Source organism: Schistocerca gregaria, chromosome 2 (assembly GCF_023897955.1).
Source record: "Schistocerca gregaria isolate iqSchGreg1 chromosome 2, iqSchGreg1.2, whole genome shotgun sequence".
NCBI classification, from domain to species: domain Eukaryota; kingdom Metazoa; phylum Arthropoda; class Insecta; order Orthoptera; family Acrididae; genus Schistocerca; species Schistocerca gregaria.
The window spans coordinates 387,381,551-387,398,789 of record NC_064921.1 but is presented as its reverse complement, the minus strand read 5'-3'; the positions used below and the strand labels follow the sequence as shown (position 1 = coordinate 387,398,789).

The 17,239-nt window shown below is 43.1% G+C and overlaps 1 protein-coding gene across 1 annotated transcript in view; it reads left to right on the top strand.

Moving 5' to 3' along the window:
- The window catches only part of LOC126335793 (uncharacterized), a 69,390-nt gene extending 54,143 nt beyond the window's left edge, over nucleotides 1-15,247 (top strand). Inside the window, exon 4 of the mRNA XM_049999257.1 lies at nucleotides 14,801-15,247. Coding sequence (XP_049855214.1) covers nucleotides 14,801-14,949 — 149 coding nt within the window. The 3' untranslated portion in view covers nucleotides 14,950-15,247. The remainder of the gene's footprint in view (nucleotides 1-14,800) is intronic.
- The last annotated feature ends 1,992 nt before the right edge of the window (nucleotides 15,248-17,239 follow it).

Genomic DNA, 17,239 nt, shown 5'->3' with positions numbered 1-17,239 from the left:
AGAGTAACACTGTGTTTGCATTTAGTTAATGATGTCAAATATCTGATTGACTGTTGCATACACAGCATGCACACAAAGTTTATAAGGACTCTGTTTCTCTGTTAAAAAACAAGTCATCATCATCATCGTCATTTAAGACTGATTATGCCTTTCAGCGTTCAGTCTGGAGCATAGCCCCCTTATAATATTCCTCCATGTTCCCCTATTCAGTGCTAACATTGGTGCCTCTTCTGATGTTAAACCTATTACTTCAAAATCATTCTTAACCGAATCCAAGCACCTTCTCCTTGGTCTGCCACGACTCCTCCTACCCTCTACTGCTGAACCCATGAGTCTCTTGGGTAACATTGCTTCTCCCATGCGTGCAACATGACCCCACCGTCTAAGCCTGTTCGCCCTGACTGCTACATCTATAGAGTTCATTCCCAGTTTTTCTTTGATTTCCTCATTGTGGACACCCTCCTGCCATTGTTCCCATATACTAGTACCTGCGATCATCCTAGCTACTTTCATATCCATAACCTCAACCTTGTTGATAAGGTAACCTGAATCCACTCAGCTTTCGCTCCAATACAACAAAGTTGGTCGAAAGATTGAACGGTGCAGAGATAACTTAGTCTTGGTACTGACTTCCTTCTTGCAGAAGAGAGTAGATCGTAGCTGAGCGCTCACTGCAATGCCTTTGCTACACCTCGCTTCCAGTTCTTTCACTATGTTATCATCCTGTGAGAATATGCAACCTAAGTACTTGAAACCGTCCACCTGTTCTAACTTTGTTCCTCCTATTTGGCACTCAATCCGTTTATATTTCTTTCCCACTGACATTACTTTCGTTTTGGAGACGCTAATCTTCATACCATAGTCCTTACATTTCTGATCTAGCTCTGAAATATTACTTTGCAAACTTTCAATCGAATCTGCCATCACAACTAAGTCATCCGCATATGCAATACTGCTTATTTTGTGTTTACATATCTTAATCTCACCCAGCCAGTCTATTGTTTTCAACATATGATCCATAAATAATATGAACAACAGTGGAGAAAGGTTGCAGCCTTGTCTTACCCCTGAAACTACTCTGAACCATGAACTCAATTTACCGTCAACTCTAACTGCTGCCTGACTATCCATGTAAAGACCTTTAAGTGCTTGCAAAAGTTTGCCTCCTATTCCATAATCTCGTAGAACAGACAATAACTTGCTCCTAGAAACCTGGTCATATGCCTCTTCTAGATCTATAAAGCAGAGATACAATTCCCTGTTCCACTCATAACACTTCTCCATTAATAGCCGTAAGCTAAAGATCTGGTCCTGACAACCTCTGAGAGGCCTAAACGCACACTGATTTTCATCCAATTGGTCCTCAACTAATACTCGCACTTTCCTTTCAACAATACCTGAGAAGATTTTACCCACAACGCTGATTACAGATATACCTCTGTAGTTGTTACAACGTCTTCTGTTTCCGTGTTTAAAGATTGGTGTGATTACTGCTTTTGTCCAGTCTGTTGGAACCTGTCCCAACTCCCAGGCCATTTCAATTATCTTGTGTAGCCATTTAAGACCTGACATTGCACTGTATTTGATGAGTTCCGACTTAATTTCATCCACCCCGGCTGCTTTACTGCACCGCAATCTATTGACCATTTTCTCCACTTCCTCAAATGTGATACTATTTCCATCATCATTCCTATCCCATTCTACCTCGAAACCTGAAACATTACTGATCGTATTTTCACCTACATTGAGCAACTCTTCAAAATATTCCCTCCATCTGCCCAAGGCATCCACAGGATTCACCAGCAGTTTTCCTGACCTGTCCAAAATACTTGTCATTTCCTTCTTACCTCTCTTTCGAAGACTGCTAATTACACTCCAGAATGGTTTTCCAGCAGCTTGACCTAATGTCTGCAACCTGTTTCCAAAGTCTTCCCAAGATTTCTTCTTGGATGCTGCAATTATTTGTTTGGCTTTGTTTCTTTCTTCAACATAACTTTCTCTGTCTACCTGAGCTTTAGTACGTAGCCAGTTTTGATACGCCTTCTTTTTCCTTTTACAGGCTTCCTTGACTGTGTCATTCCACCAAGCTGTTTGCTTCATACTACTTTTACACACTATTGTTCCAAGACATTCTTTAGCCACTTCTAGTACTGTGTCCCTGTACCTTGTCCATTCCTTTTCCAATGACTGTAATTGACTACATTCAACTAACTGGTACCTTTCTGAGATCGTTGTTATGTACTTGTGCCTGATTTCCTTATCCTGAAGTTTCTCCACTCTTATCCTCCTACATATGGACCTGACCATCTGCACTTTCGGCCTCACAATCCCAATTTCACTGCAGATTAAATAACGATCAGTGTCATCAAAGAATCCCCTGAATAAACGTGTATCTCTCAAAGCCTTCCTGAATTCCTGATCTGTTATTATATAGTCAATGACAGATCTGGTTCCCCTGCCTTCCCAAGTATACAGGTGAATGTTCTTATGTTTAAAAAAGGAGTTTGTGATTACTAAGCCCATACTGGCACAGAAATCCAGTAGTTGTTTCCCGTTCCTGTTGGCCTCCATATCCTCTCCAAATTTACCCATAACCTTTTCATACCCTTCCGTTCGATTTCCAATCCTGGCATTAAAATCCCCCATGAGCAGTCCTTTACTCTAACAACTACATCACTGAGTGCCTCATAAAAACTATCCATCTTATCTTGATCTGTCCCTTCACAATGCGAATATACTGACACAATCCTAATTTTCTTGCTAGACACTGTCAAATCTATCCACATCAGTCGGTCGTTTACATAGCTTATTGCAACTACGCTGGGTTCCATTTCTTTCCTGATGTAAAGCCCTACACCCCATTGTGCTATTCGTGCTTTGACTCCTGACAGGTAGACCTTGTATTCTCCCACTTCCTCTTCTGTCTCACCCCTTACCCGAATGTCACTAACAGCTAAAACGTCCAGCCCCGTCTTACTTGCAGCCTCTGCCAGCTCTACCTTCTTCCCTGAGTAGCCCCCATTGATATTAATAGCTCCCCATCTCATTACCATTTGTTTAGGAGTCCCTGGTTTGTCAGTTAGAGGTGGGACTCCGTCACCTCCAAAGGTCCGAGGCATTTTGCTCTGATTGTTGCCAGCAACATATTTAAAGTACCAGGAAAGCAGGTTGCTAGCCTTACTTGCCCCGAGTCCCATTGGGTTTTACCCCTAACGGCTGAAGGACTAACCGGTGGATTTGGTAGTCTTTGCCGTATGAGCACAAAGGTGACCACGACTCAGATTATGTCCGAGATGCCCAGCCTTCTTCCAAAGTAACTGGTATCCCGACTGTCAGGACCACTTACTTGGCTACTCATACGTTGCCCGTGGTTCATGAACTAGGGCATGACTACAGGAACCCACACCATGAACACAAAACAAGTGTGAGTATGAAATGGCTAATTCAAATTATATTGGGGATTACAATTATTCAAGTCCAAACTAATTGAAGGAAAAACATGATAAGTTGGGCAAAAGAAGGTAGATAAAATTGTGCCGTACAAAAATAAAATTGGAAAATAAGTGGAGAGGATGTGGCAAGGCATATTAAGGAAGAAGCGAAAGTGGAACACTTAGTAACTGGATAAATACTCTCACTATCTCCTACTTCGTAAGTTTCATGAAACTATCTTCGACCGATAAGTTGCAGCATTTTGACTCATACTTGTAAGAAACGACTCATTTAATCTGGAGCAGATATCTACAGTAAAACTTCCCGTCTTTTGATGTGGACCTACGAGGGCAAGATGAAAAATAATGCCGTCGAAATTTTTACGCGACAACTCTTAAAGCTTTTCAAATAAAACAAACGTTATTAAGATTCCACGCTTTTATTTTTCATGTCTACATAATTATGTCTCAACCTTGCCAACGAACACGTTTCTTCCGACGAGGGACCAGTTTGTTGATACCGTCACTGTTGACTGTTTGGCACTGTTGACAGAACCACAACCTCACCTCTGCTGGTACCGCTTCATCTCTGTCAACGTGAAGTCCTCGAAGGTGTTCTTTAAGATTTAGAAACAGATGAAAATCGTATGGGACCAAGTCGGGACAGTACCGAGGATGATCGATGACAGTGAACCCAAGACGGCGAATTGTTGTAGATGTCGCATTGCTCGTATGTGGTTTGGCATTGTCATGCTGAAGGAGAGAGTGCTCCACGTGTGAACGAACTTTTCGAATTCGAAAGTTGATTATAGCACGCTGTTTCTCATGCCCCGATATAGTTAGTTACACATTGATATGTTACAAGCTGTAATTCGGAACACTCTAGCGCCAAAGCGCTGTGAATATGTAGACATGAGAAATAAAGATGTAGAGCTTTAATAACGTTTTTTTTGAAGGCTGTAGGAGTGTTGACATAAAAAAAATGTTAGGCATTACTTTTCAGCGTACGTTCGTAACACAAAAGCCAGGAAACTACATTCATTTAAGATAGACTTTGTTATTCTAGAGGAGTTTGAAGTAAACATCAGTTTATTTTGTTCTTCGGTTACCTTTCATTGTATCTCACATCCTTCAAATCACTAGGCCAGCATTCATATTTGTCCCTGCAAATGGCGGGTTCATTGCGGGAACAGTTGGCTCACCTCTCCGCTGCAGCACGTAGAGCCTCGCGGGGTGTGCGTCGAGCTAGGATGCCGCAACATAGCACCAAAAAAGTTTTGGATTCTCCGTTCCAACTAGTGTAATTCAGTTACACCTGTGCGGTGTGTTTTTATCTGGAATACCGTACTGCATCTCCTCATATGAAAGCATTCGACGATGGTACAATAAGATTCAAGCAACGCATTTCTACTGTGCCTATCTGGTGACGTTTGCCTTTCAACTCATACAGGATTTAAGTGTACGAGTTCTTCAAGCTGATGATAAACGGCAAAACGTAGATTTCTGTGAATCCATTCTGGACGTGGAGATGGCAGAAACGCCATCATTTCCCGTTTAGCGTTCATTGATGAGGCTACGTTCCACTTAAGTGGAAAAGTGAACCGCCACTATGAAAAACATACGGAACACAGCAGCTTCATACCACAGTCGAGCCAGAGAGAGATTCTTCAAAGCTTATTGTGTTTTGTGCTGTTGTGGTTGGCAGGAGAGCCAACCCGTATAATTAAAGGAGGCCGAAATGCACGCGTTTTAGCTCACGCAGGCTGGCGTGAGGTCTGGAACATGACAAGGGAATTAGAATTCAGAAAAACGGACGTAGCTGGTGGAATACTTAACTTTAATCCATTAATGGAGAACGTCACTCTTTATGGTACATGATTCAGAATATCAATAGTACGGATACTGGCGCCTTGTTAGGTCGTAGCAAATAACGTAGCTGAAGGCGATGCTAACTATCGTTTCGGCAAATGAGAGCGTAGAAGTCAGTGAACCATCGCTAGCAAAGTCGGCTGTACAACTGGGGCGAGTGCTAGGAAGTCTCTCTAGACCTGCCGTGTGGCGGCGCTCGGTCTGCAATCACTGATAGTGGCGACACGCGGGTCCGACGTTTACTACCGGACCGCGGCCGATTTAAAGGCTACAACCTAGCAAGTGTGGTGTCTGGCGGTGACACCACATGTGCCGCTTCCCAAAAAAAGATTTACGGCACGTTCTTTTTTTGTCAGAAAAGATAGTTACAGGGATCATTTACATCGATATGTTGGAGATATGGCACTTCGCACGGCTGCATGAACGTGGCTAATATTTTATTTTTGAACAGGAGGGAACATGGCTGCACTGGCACTTGTGTGTAACTCCCCTCTTAAAGATACGAGGATTGTAACTTAAATAGTGGCAACTATTTATTCACATCCTTTACAAAAGAGTCACATTTTTGCACCTGTTATTGTCCTTCAAATTAATCACCAGCGTTGTGTAGAACCCGTTGCCAGGATGTGGAAGGCGTAGTATACAGTTAGCAGAGCCTGTTCTGATGATGGTGTTAATGGAGCGGTATAAGTTATGGTGATTCTCGTGTACGACTGTGATGGTGTTATCCTAACGCATTACGTTCCTCCACGGCAGACCGTCAATGTACAGAATTACTGTTCGTTTTTTGGAGGATCACCTGCGACCAGCTTTGCCAAAGAAGCGGCGACACTTTCTGCGCAACCCACCCATCATTTTGCACGACAATGCGCGGGTGCATACAGCGCAAGCTGTGGCCGCTCTGTTCGGTCGATGGGACTGGGAAGTACTGTACCATCCACCATACTCCCAGAAACTTAAGTCCTTGTGACTTTGACTTGATTCCGAAGATGAAGAAACCACTTCGTGGTACTCGCTTCAGAACTGTCTCAGAGATTCGACAAGCAGTAGACCGCTCCATTCGCACCATCAACAGAACATGCTCTGCTAACGGTATACTAAGACTACTACATCCTGGCAACGGGTTCTACACAACGCTGGAGACTACTTTGAAGGACAGTAACAGGTGCAAACATCTAACTCTTTTGAAACTTCCTGGCAGATTAAAACTGTGTGCCCGACCGAGACTCGAACTCGGGACCTTTGCCTTTCGCCGGCAAGTGCTCTACCATCTGAGCTACCGAAGCACGACTCACGCCCGGTACTCACAGCTTTACTTCTGCCAGTACCTCGTCTCCTACCTTCCAGACTTTACAGAAGCTCTCCTGCGAACCTTGCAGTCGGGCACACAGTTTTAATCTGCCAGGAAGTTTCATATCAGCGCACACTCCGCTGCAGAGTGAAAATCTCATTCTGGAAACATCCCCCAGGCTGTGGCTAAGCCATGTCTCCACAATATCCTTTCTTTCAGGAGTGCTAGTCCTACAAGGTTCGCAGGAGAGCTTCTGTAAAGTTTGGAAGGTAGGAGACGAGGTACTGGCAGAAATAAAGCTGTGAGTACCAGGCGTGAGTCGTGCTTCGGTTGCTCAGATCGTAGAGCACTTGCCCGCGAAAGGCAGAGGTCCCGAGTTCGAGTCTCGGTCGGGCACACAGTTTTAATCTGCCAGGAAGTTTCATATCAGCGCACACTCCGCTGCAGAGTGAAAATCTCATTCATGTAACTCTTTTGTATCGGTTGTGAATAAATAGTTTCCACTATTTAACTTCCAACCCTCGTATTAACCGTGTCCGACACCCATAATGTGCATGAAAATAATCAACATCGGAGATTGAATAAAACAACTAACAGTTAGGTATTGGATGCGGTAATGTAATAGATTCGCAGTAAACGGAGAGGGCAGACAACCCATCTGCATCTATAATGTTGAAGTTGGCGCCTTAGCGATGCAAGCTGCATCCACGCTAACTGCCCTCCATTTGAAATTGCCGTATACAGTCTACTTACGTGATGTCAAGCGCCATAGAAAACATCAATAGCTAGAAATGTGGAACGTGTTACAACAAACGAAAGGTGGATAATATACACCATTACAACCTTTCATTTTCTAGAAGGCCGTGGTTTACGTGGACTCACTTGCACTGATCAACGATTTCCACCGTCATTAGACTCTGTTTTAACCGTGCCTCATTTTCTCTGCACGCACGAAAAATCAACATTTACTTTCCTCCTGCATGTGAGTGGTGAGTCAGAAGCTAATGTAAACTACATCTTGTTTTCGCGTCTCAAATTTGACTAGAAAGATCAAAATTTTTGTAGTCATTGGTATTGTAGAATACCACCTTCCCCATTCAGATTCTTTTATTTTGATTACTAAAGGCAACGTCTCGATGTAGTGATAAACGACAACACCTACATTTCCGTGAATATCGAGGCGAATGTCTTTAGTAATTAATTGCCTTAAGATCACCGGGAAAAATCCGTGATTTTTAATAGTATTCATATTAATTTCATTCAAAAAGAAACGAGTGGGAGACTGTAAAATGAAAACGGTTGAAGGGATCAGAATACCATTACCTACGGGAGAAGGTGTGGACCTTGTAAGAGCGCTGAGGACCCAGACTCTCCACTAGAGGGACACGGGTGCACACAACGAGCACTTGCACTCGTCGATGGTCCGCTTTACTCAGTAGACTGGAAACAGGAAAACTGAGGCTTGATAACAACAACAAAGGGGCGTAATGCATTTCCTTACAGCGGAAGGAGTGAGGGGAAAGGAAACTCATTGAAGGATAGCACAAATATACGGAGAAATTTAAAGTCCGGTGCGATTCGGACGCTCATTCCCGTGTCTGGGGTAATAGGTGCCCCGAATTCGTCAGTCTTCAACAGTTAGGGCATCCATCTGCTGGACTATGATACTGGGAACGCGATGTGGCGTTCCAGACCGTGCGTCAGGTGCCAATCACATACGTTCATCCTTGAATCGCTTATGCGTGAGCGTAGACCCTTGCAACGGACATGCAGTGCTCTCCGTACATTTACGCCACCCTTCGATGAATTTACGTTCCTCGCTCTCTTTCCGCTGTAAGGAAACGCACTAGACCCCTTTTCTATTCTTTCGAAGCCTCCGTTTCTCTGTTTTCAGCACGACTGAGTGCAGTGAACCGTCGACGAGTCCAATACTCGCTCTGACGTCACGTGGGTGTTCGCCGGTGTCCCTCTGGTGGCGAGTTTGGATCTTTCAGCGACCACACCTTCTCCTGCAGGTAATGACATTACGATCCCTTCAGCGAGCAGTTTTCATTTTACAGCCTGGTTTTTTTCTCTAATGTTTTCATTTCTGTGTATCACGAATAGTTAAATGTAAGATGTAGAGAGAACTGATCATACAAAAATGTCTAGTTTACTTATGATACTGTTTGTTAAAAATTAACTGCGGAAATAGTTTGACAGCTTGAGCTTTCAATTCCATAAATATGTATCTATGTGTTTTCTCCACACAGTAAGAATGCAATGAAAACTTGGATTTTTGATGGATAAATATAGTACAAGCTCTACCAACGAAATAAAACAAAGATAAAAACAAAAAGCATCTCTTAACAATGAACTGCTGTAACGATGGATCGGCCATACAGAGATCGCTTTACACCATTAGCCTCCAAGGGCGTCTGTACTCAAGCCAGGTTTTTTATGGAGGGGGGGGGGCGGGAGAGGGGGGTGGTTTAGGGGAAACTGTGTAACTGACTGCTCTTCCAAACCAGCTTTCAGTAAACTGTCGTGCTACATAGTAAAAGAGTTCAAAGAGAATTCTTTTTCATCCCAGAGTTTAGTTAGGCATTAACTGTCTCAATACCAACATATTTTGAACAATGTGTATTACCGCAGGGGGAGGATACTTATGACAACAAAACAAATAAAAAAATAAAACTAAATTTTGTTAACTGTTGTTGACTTTTACTAAGAACAAACTTTTTAAAGAGATACTGATGTGCAAGTAGGGTCCAGAACATCTTTTAACACACTCTTACAAGGGATTCTCCTCTTCGCCCCCCCCCCTCCCACCCCAACAGATTCAGTGGTAAGATGGCCCACTGGATAGCCCGTCAAAAACTGAACACAGATCAAGCATGAAAACAGGAAGAAGGTGTACTGAATTGTGAAAAAAGAAGCAAGATGGAAACAATGAACAGTCCAAGCTCAATATGCGCAACATCGAACGAATATGCAGAGACACAGCATTGGACTGTAAAGCAGGAGATTCGTGTTTAAATCTCCCTCATGCCCGATCTTTTTTTTTCGCAAATTATGAACTGTCCGTCCAGTCGCTGACATGTCTTTCATCCTTTTTCGTGAACAAAGATTTTGCTTTACTCCTTGACAGCTATGCAGGACAGAAGAAACAGGCATTGTACAGTTTTGATGTAGACGTAGATATGATTCCATTCCTCCAGGTTGTATACCTGTTGTGCAGCCGAGAGATGTGTCTGGCTTTAGACAAGTGAAATATTTTGCAAAAAGACTCTACGATTTTGCAGAGCTGCACAGGTACAAAAAAGAGTATTGTCTATGTGATTGAGTGTCTACTATCAAAGTTCAAGCTCTCACACAGAATCAACTTCGCTCTCCAAAATTCCACGACATGCTCAAATTTTGTATATACGTAAGCAGTATTTGATGGTTTAAATCTGGAAAACTACAAAACTTTTAAAAACATATGTTTCGATGGAACACAGGGAAAACTGTGTGACTGTGAAACTGTTACATTCATTTGCTGCAGCTTATTTGGCAGGCTATTATCTTTTCATCATTTCGTTGGAAGTGATCACATTCAGAGTCATACAAACACCAAAGTAATTAACACCATCATTATCATCATTTAAGACTGATTATGCCTTTCAGCGTTCAGTCTGGAGCATAGCATCCTTATAAAATTCCTCCACGATCCCCTATTCAGTGCTAACATTGGTGCCTCTTCTGATGTTAAACCTATTACTTCAAAATCATTCTTAACCGAATCCAGGTACCTTCTCCTTGGTCTGCCCGACTCCTCCTACCTTCTACTGCTGAACCCATGAGTCTCTTGGGTAACCTTGCTTCTCCTATGCGTGTAACATGACCCCACCATCTAAGCCTGTTCGCCCTGACTGCTACATTATAGAGTTCATTCCCAGTTTTTCTTTGATTTCCTCATTGTGGACACCCTCCTGCCATTGTTCCCATCTACTAGTACCTGCAATCATCCTAGCTACTTTCAAATCCGTAACCTCAACTTTGTTGATAAGGTAACCTGAATCCACCCAGCTTTCGCTCCCATACAACAAAGTTGGTCGAAAGATTGAACGGTGCACAGATAACTTAGTCTTGGTACTGTCTTCCTTCTTGCAGAAGAGGCTAGATCGTAGCTGAGCGCTCACTGCATTAGCTTTGCTACACCTCGCTTCCAGTTATTTCACTATGTTGCCATCCTGTGAGAATATGCTTACCAAGTACTTGAAACCATCCACCTGTTCTAAATTTGTTCCTCCTATTTGGCACTCAATCCGTTTATATTTCTTTACCACTGACATTACTTTTGTTTTGGAGATGCTAATCTTCATACTATAGTCTTTAAATTTCTGATCTAGCTCTGAAATATTACTTTGCAAACTTTCAATCGAATCTGCCATCACAACTAAGTCATCCGCATATGCAAGACTGCTTATTTTGTGTTCACGTATCTTAATCTCACCTAGCCAGTCTATTGTTTTCAACATATGATCCATAAATAATATGAACAACAGTGGAGACAGGTTGCAGCCTTGTCTTACCCCTGAAACTACTCTGAACCATGAACTCAATTTACCGTCAACTCTAACTGCTGCCTGACAATCCATGTAAAGACCCTTAAGTGCTTGCAAAAGTTTGCCTCCTATTCCATAATCTCGTAGAACAGATAATAACTTCCTCCTAGGAACCCGGTCATATGCCTTTTCTAGATCTATAAAGCAGAGATACAATTCCCTGTTCCACTCATAACACTTCTCCATTAATAGCCGTAAGCTAAAGATCTGGTCTTGACAACCTCTAAGAGGCCTAATCCCACACTGATTTTCATCCAATTGGTCCTCAACTAATACTTGCACTTTCCTTTCAACAATACCTGAGAAGATTTTACCAACAACGCTGATTAAAGAGATACCTCTGTAGTTGTTACAATCTTTTCTGTTTCCATGTTTAAAGATTGGTGTGATTACTGCTTTTGTCAAGTCTGATGGAACCTGTCCCGACTCCCAGGCCATTTCAATTATCCTGTGTAGCCATTTAAGACCTGACATTGCACTGTATTTGATGAGTTCCGACTTAATTTCATCCACTCCGGCTGCTTTACTGCACCGCAATCTATTGACCATTTTCTCCACTTCCTCAAATGTGATCCTATTTTCGTCATCATTCCTATCCCGTTCTACCTGGAAATCTGAAACATTACTAATCGTATTTTCACCTACATTGAGCAACTCTTCAAAATATTCCCTCCATCTGCCCAAGGCATCTACAGGATTCACCTGCAGTTTTCCTGAGCTGTCCAAAATACTTGTCATTTCCTTCTTACCTCCCTTTCGAAGACAGCTAATTACACTCCGGAATGGTTTTCCAGCAGCTTGACCCATAGTCTCCAACCTGTTTCCAAAGTCCTCCCAAGATTTCTTCTTAGATGCTGCAATTATCTGTTTGGCTTTGTTTCTTTCTTCAACATTACTTTCTCTGTCTACCTGAGTTCTAGTATGTAGCCATTTTTGATACGCCATCTTTTTCCTTTTACAGGCTGCCTTGACTGTGTCATTCCACCAAGCTCTTTGCTTCTTCCTGCTTTTACACACTACTGTTCCAAGACATTCTTTAGCCACTTCTAGTACGTGTCCCTGTACCTTGTCCATTCCTTTTCCAATGACTGTAATTGACTACATTCAACTAACTGGTACCTTTCTGAGATCGCTATTATGTACTTGTGCCTGATTTCCTTATCCTGAAGTTTCTCCACTCTTATCCTCCTACATATGGACCTGACCACCTGCACTTTTGGCCTCACAATCCCAATTTCACTGCAGATTAAATAAAGATCAGTGTCATCAAAGAATCCCCTGAATACACCTGTGTCCCTCACAGCCTTCCTGCATTCCTGGTCTGTTATTATATAGTCAATGACAGATCTGGTTCCCCTGCCTTCCCAAGTATACCGGTGAATGTTCTTATGTTTAAAAAAGGACTTGGAAGAGCAGTTGAACGGAATGGACAGTGTCTTGATAGGAGGATATAAGATGAACATCGAGAAAAGCAAAACGAGGATAATGGAATGTAGTCAAATTAAATTGGGTGATGCTGAGGGAATTAGATTAGGAAATGAGACACTTAAAGTAGTAAAGGAGTTTTGCTATTTAGGAAGTAAAATAACTGATGATGGTCGAAGTAGAGAGGATATAAAATGTAGGCTGGCAATGACAAGGAAAGCGTTTCTGAAGAAGAGGAATTTGTTAACATCGAATATAGATTTATGTATCAGGAAGTCGTTTCTGAAAGTATTTGTTTGGAGTGTAGCCATGTATGGAAGTGAAACATGGACGATAACTAGTTTGGACAAGTAGAGAATAGAAGATTTCGAAATGCGGTGCTACAGAAGAATACTGAAGATAAGGTAGATAGATCACGTAACTAATGAGGAGGTATTGAATAGGATTGGGGAGATGAGAAGTTTGTGGCACAACTTGACTAGAAGAAGGGATCAGTTGGTAGGACATGTTTTGAAGCATCAAGCGATCACAAATTTAGCACTGGAGGGCAGCGTGGAGGGTAAAAATCGTAGAGGGAGACCAAGAGATGAATACACTAAGCAGATTCAGAAGGATGTAGGTTGCAGTAGGTACTGGGAGATGAAGAAGCTTGCACAGGATAGAGTAGCATGGAGAGCTGCATCAAACCAGTCTCAGGACTGAAGACAACAACAACAACAACAACATGACAGATCTGGTTCCCCTGCCTTGCCAAGTATACCAGTGAATGTTCTTATGTTTAAAAAAGGAGTTTGTGATTACTAAGTCCATACTGGCACAGATATCCAAGAGTTGTTTCCCGTTCCTGTTGGCCTCCATATCCTCTCCAAATTTACCCATAACCTTTTCATACCCTTCTGTTCGATTTCCAATCCTGGCATTAAAATCACATATGAGCAGAACACTGTCCTCGTCGTTTACTCTGACAACTACATCACTGAGTGCCTCATAAAAACTATCCATCTTATCTTGATCTGTCCCTTCACGATGCGAATATACTGACATGATCCTGATTTTTCTTGCTAGACACTGTCAAATCTATCCACATCAGTTGTTCATTTACATACCTTATTGCAACTACGATGGGTTCCATTTCTTTCCTGATGTAAAGCCCTACACCCCATTGTGCTATTCCTGCTTTGACTCCTGACAGGTAGACCTTGTATTCTCCCACTTCCTCTTCTTTCTCACCCCTTACCCGAATATCACTAACAGCTAAAACGTCCAGCCCCACCTTACTTGCAGCCTCTGCCAGCTCTACCTTCTTCCCAAAGTAGCCCCCTTTGATATTAATAGCTTCCCATCTCATTACCATTTGTTTGCCAAGTCGTATCTTAGGAGTCCCTGGTTTGTCAGTTAGAGGTGGGACTCCGTCACCTCCAAAGGTCTGAAACATTTTGCTCTGATTGTTGCCAGCATCATATTTAAAGTGCCAGGGAAGCAGGTTGCTAGCTTTACTTGCTCCGAGTCCCACTGGGTTTTACCCCTAATGGTTGAGGGACTAACTGGTGGATTTCGTAGTCTTTACCATACGACCACAGAGGTGACCACAACTCAGATTATGTCAGAGATGCCCAGCCTTCTTCCAAAGTAACTGGTATCCCAACTGTCGGGACCACTTACTTGGCCACTCATACGTTTCCCGTGGTTCATGAACTAGGACATGACTACAGGAACCCACATCATGAACCATAATTGACTAATTAATTAAATCGATTGAAAAATTGGTGGGAACTAGCTCAATTATACCACTTTCAGCATTCACAAGCTGTTTCAAATAAACTGAAGCAGCTCGTGAATACCGAAAGCGGTACAATTGAGCTATTTCCCGCCAATTGTTTCAATTAATTTCATTAATTAGTTAATTATAATATCTCAGAAGTGGTGCCAGGCTTCCAAGAGGGTGGAGAGGGGTAGGGGTGACATGGAAAGCCACTTAACCGAACAACAGGTTAAGGACCCTTCAATCAAAATGTTGGATTATCCCCAGGGGGTCATAATCCTCTTAGCAGAACAGTGGGTGAAAGACCTGTCAATCAAAAAAGAACAATAGGTTTCCCCTTGAATGTAAGCAACCCGCATTGTGTGCTGATGTTCTTATTGCCCTACTACTGACGACCACCACAGTGCTGTGACGTAGTGCTGATGTGTTACAGAGGCGGACTGGAGCTACAGCTTCAGCATGAGCATGAGCCTGGAGCGGCCGCTGTACGACGGCGGGCTGCCGCACCAGCAGGTGCTGGTCATGCTGACGCACTCGCTCAGCAACGCCGACGTCTCCTCCTACACCGACGTCGACCTCTGACCGTGGCGGGCCGCCTGCCTGGCCACCTGTCTGTCGGCTATTGCTGGCTGGCTGCACTCTCGTCCACGACACGGCTCTCTGACAGCGCTAAGTCTTCGACGACAAAAAAGAGATATAGGTCGCCTGTATCATCGGCGGTGGGTAACTGCAGTTTGCCCCCTCAGTCTGGAGAAAGTGCACAGTCAAGAAGGGACTGCATACACGTTGACAAATGTCTGCTCAGGCAGGAAGACCATATCGGTTTATATTTTTAAAAAATCGCTGAATGTTGGAAACATGGGGTGAAATCCATATTAAAACTATAACACAGCAATTAACTCTAATTGTATTTAAAAGTATATACACTGACTAACAAATAAGGTGAAGCAGCCATGAGGGAAGGAGGAAAAAAAAATGAAACTTTACGGGTTGAGAGCGTCTGTGACATTATTTCAGCGATTACCAAATAGAGTCAAACTTACAACTAGCTTGCCCCAGTATAAGGCCACTTATCAGTGTGACGTTCCACCCTCTCTGTCCTGGATGTGCACTGATTCGGTTGGGAAGGATCTCACGAAGCCATTGTATCCTCTTCTGAGGCAAGCTAGCGACAAGTGTTGTAAATGGTCCTTCATATCCTGAATGTTCGTACTAGAACAGAATTGTAGTCCAAGGTGGTCAACACAGGTTCTATTGGGGACGTATCTGGGGATCCTGTTGGCTGCAGTAGTACCTTATCTTAACGCAGATAGGTCATAGAGACATGTGCCATGTGTAGACCAGCGCAGTCCAGTCCAAAAAGGCACCAAGATAGTATGATATGAGAGGCAACGTATGAGAGCACTGAAAGTCTGTTTCGTACCGTTGTGCCGTCAGAATTCCCTCCATTACTGCCAGCTGTGTCCTGGTTTCGTACCGGATGGCTCCCCATACCATGACGCCAGGAGTACACCGTTGTGTCGCTTCAAAACAGTAGATGAATGGGACTTCTCCCATACTCGCCAACGATGGTTATCCCAGGTAATGAAGTATCAAAACTCATAACTGACCACAGAGCAACGCCTTTCATCAATAGTCTATGCCTTCTGGTCACAGCACCACTCCAAAAGCAGGCGTTTGTGAAGTGGTGTTAACGCAGCCTACACATGGAACGGTAATTCTCTAGTGTGGCTGCTGCTACGCCCTAACCAATGATGCGGCATGACGCAGAATGTTTCAGGGAGTCATAGATTCTTCTTGACTTGCGGGTGGAGATATGAAGGATCTATGATGTACATGTTGCACGACATGGCGATACTCGCTTCTGGTGGCCAGACATGATCGACCAGAACCCATCATCAAGTCCCCAGGCTGTCCAACATCGGACTATTGGCACATCCGAATGCCCCACAAATCTGAATATTCCACGATTCGATCAGCTGACCAAATATAGACTTATATTCAAACCTGTTTCAAACTCTGTCAGCTACTGATAATGTTGTTTCACATGAGTACATGCCGTCTCCGTATCCTTCACAGTGATCACTCAGTATGTGACGTTGCTCACGCCACTTTTATACCCTACGAAGCCTGGCAAGAACACTAAACACGAACAATACTCATGCACTTTGGTGGCTGTTCTACATGTCTCGCCGGTCGGGCTGGCCGAGTGGTTCTAGGCGCTACAGCCTGGAACAGCGCGACCGCTACAGTCGCAGGTTCGAATCTTGCCTCGGGCTTGGGTGTGTGTGATGTCCTTAGGTTAGTTAGATTTAAGTAGTTCTAAGTTCTATGGGACCGATGACCTCAGAAGTAAGTCCCATAGTGCTCAGAGCCATTTGAACCATTCTACATGTCTCAAGGAATTGCAGTATACTCGTTGATGGTGTCCATGTGAACGAAATTACATTGACATCCGGGAATTTCTTGTGGATGCTTCACTTTTTTCTCAGCCAGTGTATTTTCTCGTGGCAATGAAACTGAATAACATTCTTCACGGCTTGTGTAATGAAAGATTGTCATATGAAGTCTAAAAATTTAAGAAAAATAAGATGGTCGACATTTTAATTAAGGAACTGAAATTCCTCACCTCCAGGAGACATCATACTAACAGCGTGTAACAGCTTTTATAATGGACTCAATTAAGAGAGGAAGAGAGTTCACAAGTTTCTTCGGGTATGCCGTATACAGCTGTAGCCACTCATTGACGATTAAATCCCGTGGATCTACGAAAATGCCGGAATGTCATTGTTATGTGTCACCCGCTGCTTAAAAGAAACCCCAAATATTTTCTGTGATATTATTGTGTTTGTTGTTGTTGTTGTTGTTGTTG